Genomic DNA, 21287 nt, shown 5'->3' with positions numbered 1-21287 from the left:
ATCAAAATTAGTAAGCCTATGTTGAAATATAATACCCTATTAAAATCCCATCAAATAGTCATGAGAAGCAGTAGAAGCACTGAATGCGCCAATTTTAATCTTTTATATGGTAAATATCGACAAACACAGATGAACAGTTTGTGGGGTTGTCCTTAATTCTTAAAAGTGGGGAGGGTGTTCTGAGATGAAAAGTTTTTTTAGGAAACACCAATCTAAAGAAACACGCAAACTGAAAAATAAAGTATTTAACGGCATTCAAAAATGTTTCCTTAATTACAAAAATCATTATTCATTGTAAAAAAGGAACAATTGGCTTGCTCTAAATCTACAACAAAATTATTTAAAATGTTTTAATTGTCGATTGTTGAGAGTCACTCTGTGACGGCAAGACGCAGTCTCCAAATGTTTGTATATACAAGAGATTTATAGAGGTTTTTGCTCTAAAATTCCCTGATTTCATAGGAGCCTGATGTTGAAAGAGAGGTTGACTATGATCCCAGAGAACATAATTACATCCATATGTTTCCTGTTTTATAAGTGAATACAGGCTATGGAACTGATTATGCAAAGTGGTCCTTGCTTTGTCAATACAAAATCAAAATGTTATTTAAAATTGAAAGCATTTTTTTCTAAACGGAATCTTTTCAATTGCTTTCCATATGAGATGGGTTCCAATGTTGTTTCAGTGTTCAAAGTTTCTGCCTATTGCCCTTTGTAGCCATCACACCCAATAAACCAATTCTACCCATTTGAGGACACGCAGAAGGGAAGAGCCCAATGGCTTGTCTAGTTATATGAATGCAACTTCACCTATATAACATTGTATGAAGTGTATTAAACTTGGCACAAGTATCTATATAATTAGCTAGACTTATGGAAGTTCCTTGGAAACAAACTTCTAAAAAGCACAAATAAATACAATAAGGACAGTGTTAAAAACAAATATAGTCCCCTAGGATAATGTTGCAGGATCCAACCTGTATCAGTCACTGGGGCAAGAGATTTAATCGCCCAAACTTTCATCCTTGGGGAAGTTCTAAGAAAGTTCTCACATACAGTATGAAAAACCATCTTGATCTATCCAACAGTGTCTGTTCTTAGTGATGAGAAATGGCATTGCGGGCAGAACTGGACTCCGCGTGTTGTTAAGTTATATGATATTTAATGTCAATTAATAAAATGAGTCATTTCATCTTCTATTATTATATCAAATTTCAAGAAAATTTCAGAGCAAGAATGTCAAAGTGTCAAAAATGCGAGGTGCTATTAGATATGAACTAGATTGCATGCGAACAGTTTATAAAGATTTTTATCACATGTACTTTCTTCAAAAAATACTAAGAAATTAGCCATAAGGAATGGGTTAAATGAAAGGAACACCAGTTCACAGGGAGAATAATCAACTGGAAGTGGTAGAAGATTGAGCTAGACTAAAAAATTAAATCCGATGTGTAAAAGATTGCAAGCAGAAAGAATCAAGTAGGAGTTTTCGTTGAAAACAATATCTGCATTTTTAATTTTGCAACAGTTTAAAGGCCAAGAAAAATATTTAAGAAAAAATGTATTAATCAAATTCATGCATCTGTGTTACTATAGTATTTGTATCACAGCTCTTTTTTTAATGAGACATGTGCTTGGCATATCATATTTAATGTTTCTGAATGATATATTAAGCTCCCATTCAACTTTGTGAATAGAGAAACGGTTTGAACTCTCAATGGAGCTTCAAAAAAGCTTCAGTAGACAAGGACTTGAACAGCGTTTTCTCTTATAAAACATTCTATAGTTCAAGCACTGAACATAGAATATAATTCTTTCCCTTTAGCACGTACACATAGCTAGAATAGCTATTCTTTTTTTGGAGAAACATGACACAAATGCAAATAAGTGAGAAATAATACGCAAAAAATAAAGAATAATAGCATCAGAAAGGGGGGGGGGAAGTAAAATTAATTTCTACCATTATTCACTGTACTTCTCCATACTTTCCTGTCCTTAGAAACGATTCTTGATTCCACCAATTGTGCATCAATTCAAACACTGCCTTTTTGTCTTGAAATCTCTTTGAGGATCCCAAGTGAACCAATCACAGTGGCTTCCCCTCTTTGCCCACTCTGATTTGGGGATGCAAATCAGGTCTGCCCTTTCATCCACAATCCAGTTATGGAGGAGAACAGATTGGCTGGTAGGCTTGGCAGCAGCAGCAGCAGCAGCGGTTGAAAGAAAGGTGGCCAGATGACACAGCCACATTCCTTTTGAGCAAGGAAGCTGGAAGGGGGGGAGTGCATCAAGAATAACTTCCTGGCTTTAGAGAGAAAGGGGGGACAATTTGAGGGTCACAGGTAATACTGGTTGCTAGTAAACATCCAGCAAGAGAAAGGATAATTTTTCAAGTGGCAGAGTTAGTGCAAGCAGCAGAGTCTTGGGATTTTCAACACTGGTAGAAACCCAAGAAGGGAACGTTCATGTTTGGACAATATTAATTTCACTAGTTTTCCTCAGTTTTTCATTATAAGCAATAAAATTGGCTGTGCTTTCCTGTCCTTTCCTTCTCCATATCCATATCCATAGAGACATTTCATGTTCAAACACATATTTCTAAGCAGATAATTACTGAAAGTCAACATTCCCTTTCATTTTTCGGTTTCTGAATGGCCAGATCTCTTTGTCCTTGCTCTCTTGTCTTGTCCACCCCACCCCTTTCGTTTCCCATCTATTCAAGCCACCTGTTCCTTTTCTTCTTTTCACAAAAACCCCATCCCTGATTCTTTCATTTTTCCCATTTACTGGAGCATAATAGAAAACTCTCACAAATACATGAATTCATAAGCTTTCATAAGCACACTTTCCGTCGAATCCTTTAATTTTTCTCTCTGACAATTTGCTTTCACCGTTTCGCTTTTTTGCCTTTATTTTTTAACTCCATTCTGCAAAATCAGATCCCTTTCATTCAGATCTGTTACTTCCTTCCACCATTTATTCATTTCATATATATATATATATATATATATATATATATATATATATATATATATATATATATATATATATATATATATATATATATATATATATATATATATATATATATATATATATATATATATATATATATATATATATATATATATATATATAAGATTTTTACAACCCCCGGTATGCCCAAATATGGGAGGAAGATCAGTACTTCCATTCTCTGTCCTTCGGCTCGTCACAAGAGACCATCCAGACAGAAAGCCCAATATTTTTACTGTTGCCTTTTTGTTACATTTGCTGATTGTGCTGATTTGTGCTTTATTTATTTATCAGCACAAATGTAACACACACACACACACACACACACATATTCATGTGTGTGTGTGTGTGTGTGTGTGTGTGTGTGTGTGTGTGTAGGTCTGTAGTTGTTCGGGTTTTCTCCCATGTAAAATTGGAGATGTCTTGGTGACGTTTCAACGAAGTCTCATTCGTCATCTTCAGGCTCGGTGCTTCACATTGCTCCTGGAAGCACCGAGCCTGAAGATGACGAATGAGGCTTCGTTGAAACGTCACCAAGACATCTCCAATTTTACATGGGAGAAAACCCGAACAACTACAGACCTACACACACACACACACACACACACACACACACACACACACACACAAATGGTATATATATATACCATTTACTCCTCTTACATTACAATTATCCATTTATGTATTTAAAAAGGTGTATACGGCCACCCATGTTTAGAAAGATGACTGTCAATGGTTCACAACAGCTGAATAAAACTAGTGACTCACTGGTAAATGTTTGCCAACTTCATTGCGGTTGCCATGTTGCTAGTGCCAGGGCAGGTGATCAACCCCTCAGGCTTTGTTCAGTAGTTCAGCTTTGCTGTCAATTGGTTTGCAGAATTCCCCAAAATTTAACAATTGGCTCACACCACTGCATAAAGATTACAGTACAATATTAAGCACAATAAAATAAAAATCAGTTTTTTAACAATAAGCTATGATTGTTACCAAACAAATTCATGTTTTTGGTCAACAGAGGGTTTCACATACTTTTTTCTTTAGTAAGATATCGGAAGAATAGATTGGATTATGGACCATAATCATACCTGCACCAGTTTCGGGTGCTTTGGTAATACGTAACATACCCAAAGTCCAGCTTTACAGCAACCCTGCTCAAGTTAGAATCTCTAATCGAGCTTGCAAACCCCCACACTATATAACCTTTGATCAATCAATAACCCTAAAAACGTTCTGAGTGCACTGAGACTAGCATTGATTAAATGCCATATTTTTCTCCTTTTGACTTTCTAGATCAAGTATTTGCATAAACCAAAGTATATTAATAAACTTCTTAAGCTTACATTTAATATTGTATTTTCACCTAAATTTATTTTTTCTACCATTTTTTAAAGCACAGAACCGTTACACTTCATAGACAACCAGTTGGTGGCTTGGGCTTAAGTATAAAGGTATGTATAATTTTATAATTATGTTGTTTTATAACATATAGTGCATACAAGACATTTTATTTTTATCATCTCTTTCAGGGTGGTGCCGAGCACAAAGTGCCTGTTGTTATATCAAAAATACTGAAAGACCAAGCAGGTAAATCAATTATTTATTTGCACAATAAATGAAAATGTAACAGTTAAATGTTGATATATATATTACAACAAATTAAATATTTTAAATGTAAAAAATACTTAATTTGTCCATCCATCTAACTTGTTTTATTATTCATTTATTTAGTTCTGCTGTGTCCATTTCTACCGATTTGAAATTGAAAATGAAAAAAACTATTTTTGGCTTATTTTATTGATGTCTTCCATCTATCGGACACTGTATTTTTTACTCTTCCAAGATTCTCAATTTTCTAAATTCCAACTAGATTGACTTTAAAGTCCCAATTTTATAGGCAATTAAACAAAGTCAAATATAATTGTCTCAGTACTTTCAATAGGAGTTCCGTCCGCATTTCTCTCCTTATTGCTGTACATGTTACTTTCTGTTAGTATAAATTGATCAACATTCTATTACAGCTTCAATTATTTTTCCACTTATTTTAAAGCCAATGAGCATGAATGAAATTTATTAAAACTGTTAGACTTGAACAGAATATTAATCTATAGGAGGAGGTTTTTTAATATATTTTACAAGCTGCCTGAAAAATGAATGGACGTGCTTTATTCAGAATAGATAATTGCAGTTTTCATTCACTATACAAGCAAGCATACACGTATGTCCGCACACACACACACATGTTCCAAATTCTAAATCTATAGTAGAAACTTATCATCTTCTCACTCTGAAATAATCCTGTGAAGTAGGAGGGCAATTTAGTGATGGACGCAGCTGTATCGCAAGGAAGTTGCATGGAATACCTACATACAATTAATTAGAGAATATGTCGTGTATAGAATCTGCCCAAAATAGTTATTATAAACTTTGGGAAAAGAATTATCATTTATATTAATCAGAGGGTAATCAACTTCTTAATAGCCAACAGCAACGCCTAAGCTTTTTAGGAGTTCGGAAGCTGCAAAGTTAATGGGGCTACATCAGACAGAGAGACTGAGGAGGGAGTTCCCCCTAGCTGGGCTTTTTATGCCTACTGTGCAGCATCCACTCTGCTTTTTCTACCTCAAAATGGCAGAACTCTGCTCTTAGTTTTTATTAGTTTTGGTCAAAGGGCCTCCAAAGGCCACAAAAATAATATTTCTGTTCGTTCATTCATGTTATAAAATGAATGAACATTTCTGAGTATTTGAGAAAAATCCCCAAAAGCTTAGAACATTGTAAGAACACTCACAAAAGTTGCCATTATGAACACAAATGAAGAAAGCTTAAATGAAAAAAAACACAAAATTTCAGAGTATAAAGAAAGCATTAACAACATAATAATTGTCTATAAGTTTCTTTTTTTAAAAAAATCAATAAGTATGGTCCCTAAAGAATAGCCAACTCCCAGAAGGATGCTTAAAAAAATATAGGATTTTTTTAAATTGAAGCTTCATACATTATTCTGACATATTGGTTTCTGACTGCTTAAGAAATAAAGTTGTATTGTTGAGGACAATCTATGTTTGTGTTTATTTCCTTTAGTCTTCTTCAATTGCGTTAACTAAATTGTGGGCATCTTCCTTCCTTGTTCAGTTTTTGAAAGATTCGGATTGACAAAGGAAAAATAAAGAACACATTGCACAAGGATTTTCTTCTGAACATTCTGTGAAAAAGCAAGGTGGCTTTTGCTAAGATGCAAAGTGGATTTTATTATTCTTAATCAGGCCATACTGGGATGGAAGATTTCAATTTTCAGCATGTAGACAAGAATGTAGACAAGAAAAAAGTCATATGTTGCGTGAGAATGATATACCAAACTAGGCACATCTTTAAATTGAAAATGTGGTCTCCCTGGATACTGCCCTTCCAAACTCATTTTGTACTCTCTAGATTTCCACTCTTTCCACTTGGTTCATTTTCAAATGATGTCCCCAGTTTTAGTAAGCAGATTTCTACTTACAAGTTCTTGATATGTAGGAACATACCTAAGGCCAGGCTTTCTAACTGCAGTTCTTATGCGCTTCAAATTAAAAATTTGAAAGAGGTCATTTAGACCAGTGAATCAAATCTCCTTTTCACTGAAGGAATCTAAATTAAATACAACCCCAAAGATTACTATTTAGCCTCTACTTGAACATCTCCAGTGTGATATGGGAATCCAGCACCTCCTTCCGTATTTTGTCTATTGTTAGGAACTTTTTTCCCTTAACATCCATGCAGTAGTCCTCGACTTACAACCACAACTGAGCCCAAAATTTCTGTTGTTAAGTGAGGCATTTGTTAAGTGAGTTTTACCCCATTTTACGATCTTTCTTCCCACAGTTGTTAAGTGAATCACTGCAGCTGATTAGTAACCTGGTTGTTAAGCGAATCTGGCTTCCTCACTGACTTTGCTTATCAGAAGGTTGCAAAAGGTGTAACCGTCATAAGTATGAACCAGTTGCCAAGCATCTGAATTTCCATCAGATGATCCGGGGGCTCCTGCAACGGTTGTAGCTGTGAAAAAGGGTCATAAGTCACTTTTTTCAATGCTGTCGTAACTTTGGTTACTAAATGAACTGTTGTAAGTTGAGGTCTACCTGTAATTCTTGGTTTCTTGTAATTTAAATCCATCATTCTATCTCCTGCATTCTGGAAAGATGGAAAAATGGTTTCGGTCACATTTTGTGTGACGCCTTTTCATGAATTTGTAGACTACCATTTATATTTCTACCCCCTTGTAAAGTTTGTGACCAATTTACCCAAACAAACACGGCCGCTCTCAAACGGAGCTCCCTGTGATCAGCGCCCTCTGTCTCTGTTTTGCATTATTGGGCATGCCAAAAACCAGCTGTCAGATCCAGAAAATATGATTTTGACATGCTACAATGATCAGCAGGAAATAGATACAGTAGATATTAATCTTCCAGCTTCCTTTATGACACGCGCCCAGCAATACCCAGTGTACAGGTAGTCCTCAATTTATGGCCACAGTTGAGCCCAACATTTCTGTTGTTAACTGAAACATTAGTTAAGTGAGTTTCGCCCCACTTTATTACTTTTCTTGCCATAGTTGTTAAATGAGTCACTGAAATGGTTAAGTTAGTGACATGGTTGTTAAGTGAACCTGGCACCCCCATTGACTTTGCTTGTCAGAAGGTCACAGGAGGTGATCACGTGATCCCAGGATACTGCAACCGTCATAAATGTGAACCATTTTTCAAGCATCTGAATTCTGATCACACGACCCGCAGGGATGCTGCAGCGGTAATAAGTGTGGAAAAACAGTCATAAGTCACTTTTTTCCCAATCCCATTGTAACTTCCAGCGGTCATTAAATGAACTGTTGTAAGTCGAGGACTACCTGTATTTGCAACCATTCGTGGCAGTAAAGGGGAAAGGAATGGAGAACAACACAGGGTCTCTTGAGTAGGAGGGACAGCGTAACTATCTGAATATGGCCTGTATGTGTCTATGGGAAGAAAGAGGGAGCAAATGCGCTGCGGTTCCATGTCCAATCGCTTATGTTGCTCCTCCAGAGGAGGAGATTTTTCAAAGCTCTCTAGATGTGAGATCTAATTCACTCAGCCACTTCCCAAGGGATCAAGGCAAGAATTGATCACAATTCCTCTGATTCTCTACATCATTTTGATGCCTTTAATGTGGTATCCATAGCGATCAAGTATATTAAGGCAAGGCATAAAAATAGCTTCTGAGGGGAAAAAAAGTGGTCTTCTTTAACAAAGAGAAAAAAAGAAAATACTACTTGCAATATATAAGAAGGAAATGTAATATGACGGCGAAATGTAAGAGTAGAACCAAAAAAACAAAAAAAAAACCCACCACCCCAGTTGAGTCTTGTGGTTCAGGAACTGGGCCAGAAAACAGGAGACTTTCACATTCTAATCCCACCTGAAAAGCATAAAAGCTGGCTAGGTTCACCCTCACTCAGCCCAAACCCCTCCTCACTTAAGTTCTTGTGGGGAAAATAGAAGGAGGAAGGAATATTAGGTATGTTTGCTGCCTTAAGTTATCTCTAAGTAAGTAAGTGCTGCAAGTAAGCAAATAAGTAAGCAATAGGATATAAACAAATAGACATTTCAATGGGGGGGGGGGGGAATTGTCTGCATAGTCTTCCAATCCAAGCTAATCAAGCCAGGCTGGAAGTAAATCTGCAGATGCTGAGAGAGGCTTGTTATGAAGCAGAGTCTTGGGATATTTTATTGCTGGGACATTTATTTGTATGTGTATGTTGTATGAGTGTAAACTATACAGCAGATGCTTTTCTCTGGGTTTACAGACATTGCATGCTTCTAAATATTGTTATGCTTTTGATTATCATAAAAGTCAGGCAGTTAAGAAAAAACACAATCTTTGCTGACCCAATATCAGGTGTTTAATTCGCCAAAGTATTCTACTGTCAAATGTGAGAGAGAATAAGATGAATGCTAGCTGTTTGGCAGTCTAATTTCTGCTGGAAAAAGTGGCCTGTCTTATTAAAAAGTAATGTCAATTTATTGCTTACTCAGTAAGATTGCATAAAGCTTTACGTTGTCTATTCAGTCTACTTGAGTGGGATTTGGTTATTATAGTATGATTACAGCAAGTTTGTAAAATTGTTTCGCATTTTCATTTGAACCAATTCCCATTTATGTTGTTTAATATATGAACTCAAATACATATTACATTTACTGAGATGTGTAATTTATGAACAATTACATATCTCAGTATTAAGAGGGGGATTAAAATATACTGTAAAAACAAATGTATAATAATGTCCATATTTATTACTGAGAGCATAATTTTCCAGGCTATCACTCCCTCCACAATGTTCAGCGCTTAGAATTTCCATCTTTGCCTGGCTGAGAATGATAAAAGTGACTCCAACATAACTGGAGGGTAAACTGGTTGTGAAAGACTGATTTAGGACAAGATCCAGGCTACAGTGTTAAAGTGTAAGGAGGCAGAGAGAAACCGTAGAAACGTCTGCAAATGTAAACAGGATACTACTATTCTAATATCCTCCAAACATTTCCCAGTTCTGTACATGCCAAAAAGACAAAGGATGCTTAAAACCGGAGCTCACGTCTACCATTCTACATAGACTCAATATTTGATCTAGAGGTGAAGGCAGCAAGCTAGAAACCAAGAGTCTGAGTTCTAGTCCTCTTTTTGGTATGGAGCCAGCTGAGGGGATTTATTTATTCTCTCTCGGGGTTAGGGAAGAAGTCACAGCAAACCACTTCCAAAAATCTTACAGAGGAAACTGCAGAGGTGGCATTCAGCAAATTCTGACCGGTTCTGGAGAACCAGTAGCGGGAATTTTGAGTGGTTCGGAGAACCCGCAAATACCACCTCTGACTGGCCCCGCCCCCATCTATTCTCTGCCTCCTAAGTCCCAGCTGATTGGCCGGGTCTTCTGTTGCTCTGCACAGGAGAATGGAGCTGGAAAGCAGGTTGGTGGGGTGGGGAGGGAATGGGGATTTTGCAGTATCCTTCTGCTGCCATGTCCACCAAATCAAGCCACACCCACCAAACCACATCCACAGAACCGGTAGTAAAAAATTTTGAATCCCACCTCTGGAAAACTGTGTAGACTTCTCTGGGTGCTTTCCAGGAGCCAAGACTGAATTGAAGGCTCACACGTAAACTAAAAGTTCTTCTTTAATAGCTATAGCAAATTCCATATTCCTCAGGAAACATCCATAGAGTTTAACACAGACCAGAAATTGGTTTGTCTGTGTTCAAACATAGATGACCATTATCTGAAGCAGCGAATGAATGAGTTCTGATCAGATTCAGAAGAGGGGGAGACAATCGGATGCATTGGAGCTTCAGCATCAGAGGAAGAACTTCACGATTGGAATTTCATTTACATTCCATTTCATTTATTTCCTAGTTCTGACTCACAGGCCACGTTTTGGTCTGTCCCAAAATGCCTGTACAGTTAGTATACTGTGCCAAAATCAGCTTTCCTCAGTTTTTGTGTATTAACAGACAAATCACCTATAAAAATATTTACAACACAAAACAATTATTGTGTCTATATGGGGCATTGCAGTTACTTAGTGAGCTAGAGTTGTGAAGAGATATAGTGGAAACCTATATTTAGCGAGAGCAAAAATGCTGACATTCATGGGATGATAAAATACTTTGAAAGAAAAATACAATTGTTTTCACTTGTTAACTATCCCAAAATATAATTTTTGACCTACATTATTCTGCAGAAGAGCATTCCGTCTGATGGCTGTGTGCACATTCCTTTCGCTCCTGACTGCGTGGCTCCTTTGTATTGTCCTAAAGCAAGAAATATTAAGTTCTTTTGTTGACATCTCGTTCCAGTGAACCATTCAGAAGATTTATCCTTTTATAAAACTCAGTAGATTCTGTCATGTTATTCAGTTCGGTTACCTCTAGTGCTAACATCCCTGTGTAAGTTACACTAACCTTTCTATTTTCAGATGTTAAGAGAGCTTTATAATTGCTTAAGAAGAGCTTTCTTTCCTTTCTACCATATACTTTATTAGAATAAAAGAGTTGTGAACTAGAAAGATCAAAAGGGTTGGTTCCATGAATTCCTATAGTTAAAAAGTAGATGAAGTTTAAGGCTTAAAAACTGAAAAAATGTTTTAGGATAATTTCTAAAGGCATTACATTTGAAAATATAATAGAGAACCTGCCCAGACTACCTAGAAGATCATTATCTTGTCTTGAAAAGGTTTGCTTTCACCCAAAAGTTGTAGAAAGGTATTTAAATACAAATTATTATTTGGAGAGAGCTTTATGAAAGCATATCAACAGCAACTACCATTTTCATTTTCATAATGAATTATTTGAATGGCTGATCTTAAAGTAGGATAGGTGAAGAAAATCACAATTCCCAAGAGGTTATGGACCATGCAGTTTGGAAGCAAGACCGGAGAAAATATTTTTTTCACATATTCCAGAAAAGGGCCTCAGCAAGCAAAGCAAACCCCCGAAAGATATGTCCTATCTCTGTGAAAATCTTAAATTTATTATTTATTTATTTATTTATTAAATTTATAGGCCGCCCAATCCCGAAGGACTCCGGGCGGCTTACAAAGAAGGGAGAAAAAACAAAATAAAAATAAAAAATAGTTTAAAAATTCCCCAACACGCATACGTTCTAATCAGGGCTGGACCTTAACAATAAGGTCAACAGCCCCAGGCCTGCCGGAACAGCCAGGTTTTTACAGCTTTCCTGAAGGCCATGAGATTGGGTAAGGTCCGGACCTCTGGGGGTAGCTGATTCCAAAGGGTCGGAGCAGCCACAGAGAAGGCTCTCCTCCGGGGGCCCACCAGCCGACACTGTCCGGCTGACGGCATCCAAAGGAGGCCCACTCTGTGGGATCTTATCGGCTGTTGGGAGGTATGTGCAGTAGGCGGTCTCGCAGGTACACTGGTCCTGAGCCATGTAGGGCTTTAAAGGTAATAACCAACACCTTGAATTGCGTCCGGAGACCAATTGGTAACCAGCTCGCGGAGGATAGGTGTAACATGGGTGTACCTCAGTAGTACACCCAATATCGCTTGCACCGCTGCATTCTGGACCAGCTGTAGTCTCCGAACGCTTTTCAGGGGAAGCCCCATGTAGAGCGCATTGCAATAATCCAGCCTTGAGGTGACAAGGGCGTGAGTGACCGTTTGAAGTGCCCCCCGGTCCAAATAGGGCCGCAGTTGGTGCACCAGGCAAACCTGGGCAAAGGCCTCCCTGGTCACAGCTGACAGATGGTGTTCCAGTGTCAGCTGCGAATCCAGGAAGACCCCCAAGTTGCGGGCCCTCTCTGAGGGGTGTAAGTTTTCATCCCCCAGGATCAAGGATGGACTGTCTGGGCTGTCCTTCGGGGGCAGCATCCACAGCCACTCAGTCTTATCAAGATTGAGCACCAATTTGTTCATCCCCATCCAGATCCTGACAGCTTCCAGGCATCGGCATATCACGTCCGCCGCTACACTGAGTTGGCACGGGGCAGATAGATACAGTTGTGTATCATCTGCATATTGATGGTAGTTTATCCCGTGCTGTCATATGATCTCACCCAGCAGTTTTATGTAGATGTTAAATAGGAGGGGGGACAAGACCGAACCCTGCGGCACCCCACATTTGAGGGGCCTAGGGGTCGACCTCTGCCCCCCGACCAACACGACTGCAACCTGTCGGAGAGGTAAGAGGAGAACCACCGTAAAATGGTGCCTCTCACTCCCACCTCCTCCAGATGTCGCAGAAGGATACCAGGGTCGATGGTATCGAAAGCAGCTGAGAGGTCAAGAAGCACCAGGATAGAGGAAAGCCCTCTATCCCTAGCCCGCGAGAGATCATCGATCAGTGCGACCAAAGCGGTTTCTGTGCTGTACCCAGGCCTGAAACCAGACTGAAAGGAGTCTAGATAATCCGCTTCATTCAAGGTCCGTCGAAGTTGAAGCGCCACCACCTTCTCAACAACCTTCCCCAGAAAAGGAAGGTTGAAGACAGGACGGTAGTTTTTCAGGATGGCTGGATCCAAGGAAGGTTTCTTGAGGAGGGGTCTCACCACCACTTCCTTCAATGGTTGCGGGAAAGGCCCCTCTTGCAAAGATGCGTTGGTAATTGCCTGGAGTTCATAAGTTCATAATCAAACATCTTATTAGTCAACCCTTTACCTAACTTCGGTATCTGGAAAGGAGTCAAGGAAACAGCAGACAATTAATGCAGATGTTTCACTATGAGAATGGGAGGGCTGAATTTCCCCTTAATGGTTGTATTTCTTTTTTATTGATTAAAACTTTGGGATTCAGTTAGTGTAAAAGTATGTAGCGTTGACCTTGGATGTAGAGGAGAAACGAGCAACCCATCAAAAAGGGAAAATGCAGAAACTATGACACAGTCGTGTGAAAGAGGGAACCATGACAACCCACTCCCTCAAATTAACCTCACTTCATCTTTCTTTAAAATAGGGTAGGACACAAAGAAACCTTTTAAAGATGTTGCAATAGAGTCATGCCTTTTTTGAGTCTCAAAAGGTGTGTGGGTGACAGAGAGGGGGGGGGAGACAGAGAATTACAACTGGTCTTTATCAGCTACAGTACGGTGGTCTTATGTACGCGGAGAAAGTGGGATTGCTGTCACTTATATGTTATTGCTTTAGAGTCCATTATGGCCTGTCCTTGGCAGTGGTCTTGATCAGGGAAGCTTTGTCAGCCCTGCTGGACTTCCTAATGGAAGAGTGGAATATGTGTAATGAACTGCAATTGCTTTAGGATTTAGGATAAATCATTTAGAAGGTCCTTCGTACACTATTGTGTGGTCAGAGTTTATTAAGTTGAAGGACTTAAATCCCTAATCCTTTCTTGCTTTTCTCCCTTAGTGCTATTTCAGGTTAATATTTTGGTATTGCAAATAGTCTCTCTTATCACACGCTACAGTAAGCTTATATTTGAGCACCATACTAATACACTAACTGTGAGGCTGAAAATAAAATCTGTGAAGCTCTGTTTTGATTGATGTGCCATCTGGGGAAAAACAGGACACAGCTACAAGATAAAGTACATTTAAAATAACATGATCAGGTTGGCAGCATGAGTTTTTCCATTATCCAGAGGTAGCAAGAAATCACAAGAGAAACATCATTATATTAATCTATGATAGCTTCTGTGGAAGAAGCCACTCTGTATTCCTCGCAGGTAAACCTTCACGCCTACTTTTAGTCTCACTTGAATAGCCTGAAATTGGGGTGGGATGCGATATAAGGGCTTCGGAGAGATCCTGGATCTCCCTCATTAGTGCTGCTCTGGCACCCTTCCAAAGGCAGATTCAGTCGTACAGATCATAAAAGCCAAGAATGGACAAATGAACATAATGTTACTCCGTCTTCCATATCTAATGCCCACATTTCTGAGCTCTCTTGATGGTGGAATGGCTTTTCCAGAAGACCAGAGTGCGCCTATCAGTTGCAGTTCCAGCTATTCATTTTTAGTGATCTCTGAACCTACACCAAATTATGCTCTTGAAATTCAGTGGCGCAATTTTAAAATTGTTTTTAATATGTCGAGATGAGTGTGTCAAGCCTCCAGTAGACCTAATTTGGATGTAAAAGTAACAGTTCTCCCAACAGAAAAAGATTAGCGGGGTAGGAAGTGCTTGCGACATCCTTATGTCACTGATTCAGCCTTGTATCCGTCACTGGGACTGAACTGGGCCAAAGACAAACATTGGAAGTGGGGAAATAAGAGAAGGAGGATGGCTAATTTTGTCACTCGTACCAATTCCTGTCAAGTTAAGAAAGTTTTCCCTGCTGTCTAAAATGTTAGGATTTCAGAGTGAGACACTAAAAACAAGCTGTTAGGAAGCTTCTTGTTAAACTGGAAGTGTCATTACGAAACAGATGGAGGTATTGGGGTATAAGCAACAGTAGTTAAATACGTCTCTTAAAATTAAAGTTTAGGCTCGAGAAAGTAAAGTTTGGATCATCTTCTTACATTCAGTGGGAACTAAAATATATATATATATCCTCTGCCAGTATTATTCCCATTATTTGTTTCTAGCCAAAGTATAGTTTAGTTTTGTCGTTCATGAGAAGGAGGTAAAATATTGTGAATATATTAGTCAGGTGGCTAATTTGCCTTCTGGTTTTTTGGCTTGCTATACATGCTGATTTTTTTTTTAAAAAAGGATTACAGATTTGACAGCTTGCTTGATGGATTTTTAAAGTGCACAGGAAATTGTGTTGATGGATAACTCAGTAACCTTGAGTTATTTATAAAAATAATAAATGTGGGTTAAGAAGAAATATATAATAAAAGAATAATAATATCTTTGAGATTAAGAGAGGAGCCCTTTATTCTATTGCCTGTTGAAAGTTACATGATTTGGTGTAACAGCTTCAGTTCCTCTCTTGGCTTATCTTTATTATTATTATTATTTGCCATTTTAGCTACAAAATACTCAAGCATTAACTTTAGAACATTACAACAATATTCATAGTCGTTTTAACTACAAGAGTGGTAACAGCAAATTGCTAACCGTTAGTGACAATGCAGTTTAGCTTTTATTATATGTTCAATTGTAGTCATTGTTCTACGAGATAGTGATTTAGACCTTACTAATGTTTTTTGGATTATAATTTTCTCCTATTTCTATCCACTCCATCAACACCCCATAATTTTGGCCCATAATATGCAATTCTCCATTTTTTTAATGTTCAGGTCTCACTTTCCTTTATACAGAAAATCAAAATAAAAGAACAATAAAGAGCAATATTTTTTACAGAGGGCACTAATCACAAATTGAAACAATACAGAATGTACTTGTTTTCCTCAAAATAAAAGCAACTCATAATGATTGGTCTTGTAAATCTTAAATAAAAGGTTCCTTATCCTGTTTGTATACATGTAGATACGTTATCTGTAGCTATAATCTACATCTGTAATCTACACATACAGATCAACTGTCCCTTTTGTTAAGCAACTCCAGAGTCTGTACTGAAACATATTCTCTCCAGTATTTCAAAAGATAGAGTGGAAACTCTGCTAAACATTTCAATCAAATAGAAATATTATACTTAGTTGTTAAACACCATTCAGACATTTGGATGCTTGCTGTTCAGTGTGGATGTAACAATTCTCAGGTATTTTTTCCCCCTACCATAATTGAACAGGTGACCACCCAAATTGTCTGGGACAACCTAGCCAATAAGACAAATTAAGTAAAAAGTTAAGAGTCCTGCTAATTCAGGCTAAAGATTTTTCTATCCCAACAAGGCACCTTTGCAAAATCCAATGTCGCATAAAGCCAACACAATTAGCAGAGGTGATATACTTAGTCTCTGGAAATGTGTCCGGTCTACTTTAAAAGCCATCATGTTACATTGTCTGATTAATTTCGCCCAAATAGAAAGGAAAGAATTGGTGAATGAAAAGAATCAAATAGAAGTTTTTCAGCTGTTCAGCCCAGTAGCAAGCAAGATGTCAGTAGAAAGTCACTTCGTTTTGTTACTGAGCAATAGAAATAGCTTTCCCCCCCTCATTTACTCCTGAACTCGGGATCCAGCTGTGACCCTTCCATTCGGATGTTTCTATAAGGATTTTCCTTTCTGCTATCCAACACAGGCTAGAATCCAGATATTTAGCCTTCCTCACCACTGGCCAGGATAATTGGAACTGCAACATCTGTTCCTCACTTCTAGGATATAGAGAAGGCAAAAGGAGGAAAGGTGCAGGGCGTTAAAAAAAGAGATTATTGTATGTGCTTTGGAGAACACTCAGAAGGAGCAGCTGATCCAGAAGGCAGCAATATGGGCAAAGGTTTATTTGTGCCATAATAAACCTTTTCTCTATGAGCTGCACTGACTCCCAGTAGGTTTCCATGTGCAATTCAGGAGGGGGCAGTGATAGCCTATGAAGCCCTCCGTGGCCTAGAGCCAGACTCTGCATGGGGTTGCTTCTCTCCCATTGTTTCAACTGTTACTCCACCAGATCTAATGAAACCTGCTCTGGATTCCTTCTAAACAAGACCGTCTTGTTGGATTCCAGAGTCAGCCCCTCCTCCATCACCCTGGATCTTCAGATGGCCCAACTCCTTCAGCTTTCACGAGGCACCCAAGATCTGTTTGCTCCGGCATTTAGAGGGGTGGATGAGGTGTGCTGTTGTTGAGGGCTTTTTGTGAATTGTGGAATTGTAGTTCCTCCTTGGGCCTCAGGGGTTCCACATTGTGGGCTTCCGTGGTTTTTAATTCTTGTAAATGGTCCTGATTCACTTGAGCAAAATGTGGGCTTTATAAATCATATCAATAAATAATGGTACAATATAGTTTTGTCTCTAGTTTGTTCTCTAGACAATGCCAATGACTAAAGTACACTTAGAAGCAAATGTAAAAAATCCTCATTTTTTTAAACTTCCCTCAAACATTCCCTAAAAGGCTTTCCATATTTGTGGTCCTGTTGGAAAGGGAGGCATTGGTGTTTATTGGTACACTCTGGATTGAGCACAATATACTTTTTTCCTTTACTTAAAAATTTTACATATCCCACTTATCCTTCACAGATAATAACTGATAAAGTTCTTAGCTTTCAATAATTCATTCCCTTCCCAATTATAGAAATATTCAATAAAAATATTTAAAACATATGGAAATTTATATTCATCTGTAGTAGCGTAAGCCTATGAAGCAAGAGTGTGATCCTTCCAATAAGTAGTACAGCAATTTATGCTTCTTCACTACACTATGAGTTGGCATCCACGTTAATTTTATTTTGCAGCTGAACTAATACTTCGGTGGCCTGGATTCAAGTTCACACTTAATTAAATTCCTACCTCATCTCCTTTGATCATTACATTCTATGGACATATTTTCAGGAAGAAAAAACAAAGCAGAATTTCTACTTTGTTAAATAAGGATCGTGCTTCCTCCATATTTTAATGAAATCTATCATTAATGAGAAACCATAATTGTGTTCTTATAGGATAATCTTTTGTTAATGAAAAGAAGCTTTCATAATTTTCTTAGAAACGGTACCATTTTTCAGTGAATTACTGTGATGTTATTTCAGCACCAACTTTCACAAAAACAACACTTTTGTAGCAGCGTAAAAAATTTTTAAGTCTCTCAAATAATTTGTGATTCTTTTATAATTCTGCAGCAGACCAGTCAGGAATGCTATTTATTGGAGATGCCGTAATACAGGTGAGTTTATTCTATACACTTACTGTAAAATGTGTTGCTTTTAATGCTTATAATAAATGCTTCATATTATTTTCCTAATGTTTCAAATAATCCCTTTATGATGTTTAGGTTAACGGCATAAGTGTAGAAGGCTCTACCCATGAAGAAGTGGTAAGTTGCACAGTGATTTCTTTTTCTTTCCCAGCTATATGTTATAAATTGCTGACAAGATTTCTTGATACATATTTTTCAATGCATTTTTCAGAAAACTACAAAAACATTGATTGGTTTTCACAGCATACAGCCACATATTTTTGAAATTAGTCAATTCTAAAAAGCTGAATATACTTAATGATTTAACAAGTCTAGTGAAATGCTGGCTGAATTAATGGGAGAAGAAAGGTAATTCTATTGATAGAATTCTAGGACAATTTAAGTAAGAGATTAAAGGTGGTTTGGTGTAATGGTTAAAAGTGGTGAACTAGAAACCAGGGGACTGAGTTCTAGTCCTGCTCTAGGCATGAAAGCTACTGAGTGAGTTTGGTCTAGTCGCTGTCTTTCATCCCAACTCACAGAGTTGCAGGGAAAATAGAAGGAAGAAGGAATATTAGGTATGTTCATCACCTTGAGTATTAAAAAGCAAGTAAAGTAAGACTGCAGAAAAAGTGGAATTACACCAAACCAAAATCTGTTGTTAGTATATAGTGCAACAGCTAGGCCTTGCAACCATGACCTTCAAAACCTTAATAGTTTATTGCTGGCCTTCTGAAGAATTCTATCCTTCCATATCAACTTAAAATTGTTAAAATAGCAGTAGACTTATATACCGCTTCATAGGCCTTTCAGGCCTCTCTAAGCGGTTTACAGAGAGTCAGCATATTGCCCCCAACAATCTGGGTCCTCATTTTACCCACCTCGGAAGGATGGAAGGCTGAGTCAACCCTGAGCCGGTGAGATTTGAACCGCTGACCTGCTGATCTAGCAGTAGCCTGCAGTGCTGCATTTAACCACTGTGCCACCTTGGATCATAAGCTCACCATCTTAAAATGCATTGATGAGTATTCTGTCTTCTTAGTATAATCCCTATTGTGAAACTCACATCTGAGAGAAGTGAGGTTCCCTCGGTTTCTTCTTTCCTTTGGATTAAATGCATTAATTCATGCTGTTTTCCAATTGTATTGCATAGTGATTTGATGAATCTTTCATTGGATGCTGCTTCCCCTGTCTAATTAGTTTGTGTACCTGTATCATACTCACATATGTTTTCATGTTTTCACTTTTTATTTGGGGTATCATCACTTTTCAAATGATACCTTTCAAAATCCTTAGCTGATATAGTTACATTTTTATTTTAAGTGCATCCACTCTTTTAGTAACAGAAGAATCACCTGAAAGGCAGAAAATCAATTTTATAAATATATTTATAAAATAAATCAATGTGAAGCTTGATTTCATATCAGAGTTACTGTAATTTTCAGAGTATAAGATGCACCTTTTTTCCGCCAAAACAGGGTGAAAATTTGGGTGCGTCTTATACACTGAATGTAGCCCCACCAGAGTCCAAAAACGTGAGGCATGGAGGCATCGATGGTCTGTGCCAATCCCTGCAGCCTGGAACAGCTGATTGGGGGTGTTCTGGCAGTCCGATCCACCCACCAATCAGCTGTGCTGAATCAGGCTGCAATAAGTGCTGAAGCTGACCTGGCTGGTCAGAGCTTTCAGCAGCCATCACATTCAGACGGCACAGGAACTGATTCAGCAGGAGTCAAAATCATAATAATAATAATAATAACACGCAATACATCACCAAAAGCAGGTTTTTCCAAAGAAGTAGTTAACACAAGCAAAACACAAGCAGTTTCACTTTCAGTTCTTGCCCAAACCAGGCTCCTTCCTTTCTCCTTGTCGCTCACACAGCAAATTTCAGAGTCCAAATAGCCCTCATTGGCTGACTTGGTTGCTCTGCCTATTCATTGGCTGGCCTTGTTACCATGTGTCAGCTGAGCACCATGGAAGCTATGGTAGGCAGAGGCAGAATTTTTTCTTCTTATTATTTTCTCTCCAAAAACTAAGGTGCGTCTTATACTCCAGAGTGTCTTATATTATGAAAAATATGGTCCTTCCTTTTGAAAATGAAATTTGACTCTTTTGGGTCATTATCTATAATTTCTGTAATATTTGTGCCATGGCACCATTAATATTTTTCTTTGGAGAAAACAAATAACACTGCATTGGTATCACATACCTGTTTTTTTAAAAAAAGCTTTTTTGCTACAAATCACTTCATTTGTCATGATAAGAACTTAATAACTGAAAAAAGTCATGCCCAATTCATGATAATTTTACTCACATTCTAAGCAGTTAAAATGATTATAGTAACTATTAACAAGGATTAAATCTGAAACAATATATGCAGTGTTATTCTGTTATGAACTGAATCAAAGGATTTTGTGAAAGGAAAAGGCCCAAATTAGCAATTAATGCAAAATCATTTTTTATTATTTCCTTCTTAAAACAATTGAGGGGTTGGGGGTAAAAATACCAGTGGAGATTGCTGGCAGCAGAAAGAGAAGAAAAATGCCCGTATAGATGCCTTTCTGACTTACAAGTTATAGTGGTGCATAGGCAGAGATTCCTATTCATTCTCCTACAAAATCTAAGTTATGCCGGATAGTCATACCCTCTGGAGCTCAGAATGGGGCAGGGGCTGTAGATGATGAGGTCCTTCACAACAGCTCTCCTGCTCAGGAGACAAAGCAGTGGGAACAACCGGTGACATTCCTTGCTGTCTTCTTCATTGATGTTGCTGGCAGGAAAGTCACGCATGGTGATCATGTGACCATGGCTTATTTGTGAAGATGCTAGTGTTTATTTGGGAACCCAAGTGCATGGATTGCAATCACATGATCACTGCAACTTCAAAAGAACCTGTCATAAGCTCCCCTCATTCAGACTGTTCATAACTTTGAACAGTCATTGAATGAGCAATCATAACAAGGACTATATGTATAAAAAATAAGAGGACATACAACACTATCAGTCTCTCAAGGTTTTCTTAGAGTAGCCAAACTAAATAAAAGTAGGTTTTGTCTT

The 21287-nt window shown here is 38.0% G+C and overlaps 1 protein-coding gene across 2 annotated transcripts in view; it reads left to right on the top strand.

Annotated features, from left to right (window-relative positions):
• The window catches only part of SNTG2 (syntrophin gamma 2), a 229866-nt gene that overhangs the window by 93839 nt on the left and 114740 nt on the right, over window positions 1-21287 (top strand). Inside the window, exons 3-6 of one of the 2 annotated variants that reach the window (XM_087702793.1) lie at window positions 4415-4466; window positions 4545-4602; window positions 18172-18215; window positions 18324-18365. In XM_087702793.1, coding sequence (XP_087558919.1) covers window positions 4415-4466; window positions 4545-4602; window positions 18172-18215; window positions 18324-18365 — 196 coding nt within the window. Of the gene's footprint in view, window positions 1-4409; window positions 4467-4544; window positions 4603-18171; window positions 18216-18323; window positions 18366-21287 lie in introns of both variants that reach the window. The other variant, XM_087702792.1, reaches the window with a different exon arrangement.

The sequence above is a fragment of the Thamnophis sirtalis genome, unplaced genomic scaffold (genome assembly GCF_051295495.1).
Source record: "Thamnophis sirtalis isolate CommonGarterSnake01/CBP01778 unplaced genomic scaffold, rThaSir2_p1.2 scaffold_16, whole genome shotgun sequence".
NCBI lineage: Eukaryota > Metazoa > Chordata > Lepidosauria > Squamata > Natricidae > Thamnophis > Thamnophis sirtalis.
Note: the sequence above shows the minus strand (reverse complement) of the source record. Positions and strands in the feature narration are given on the sequence as shown.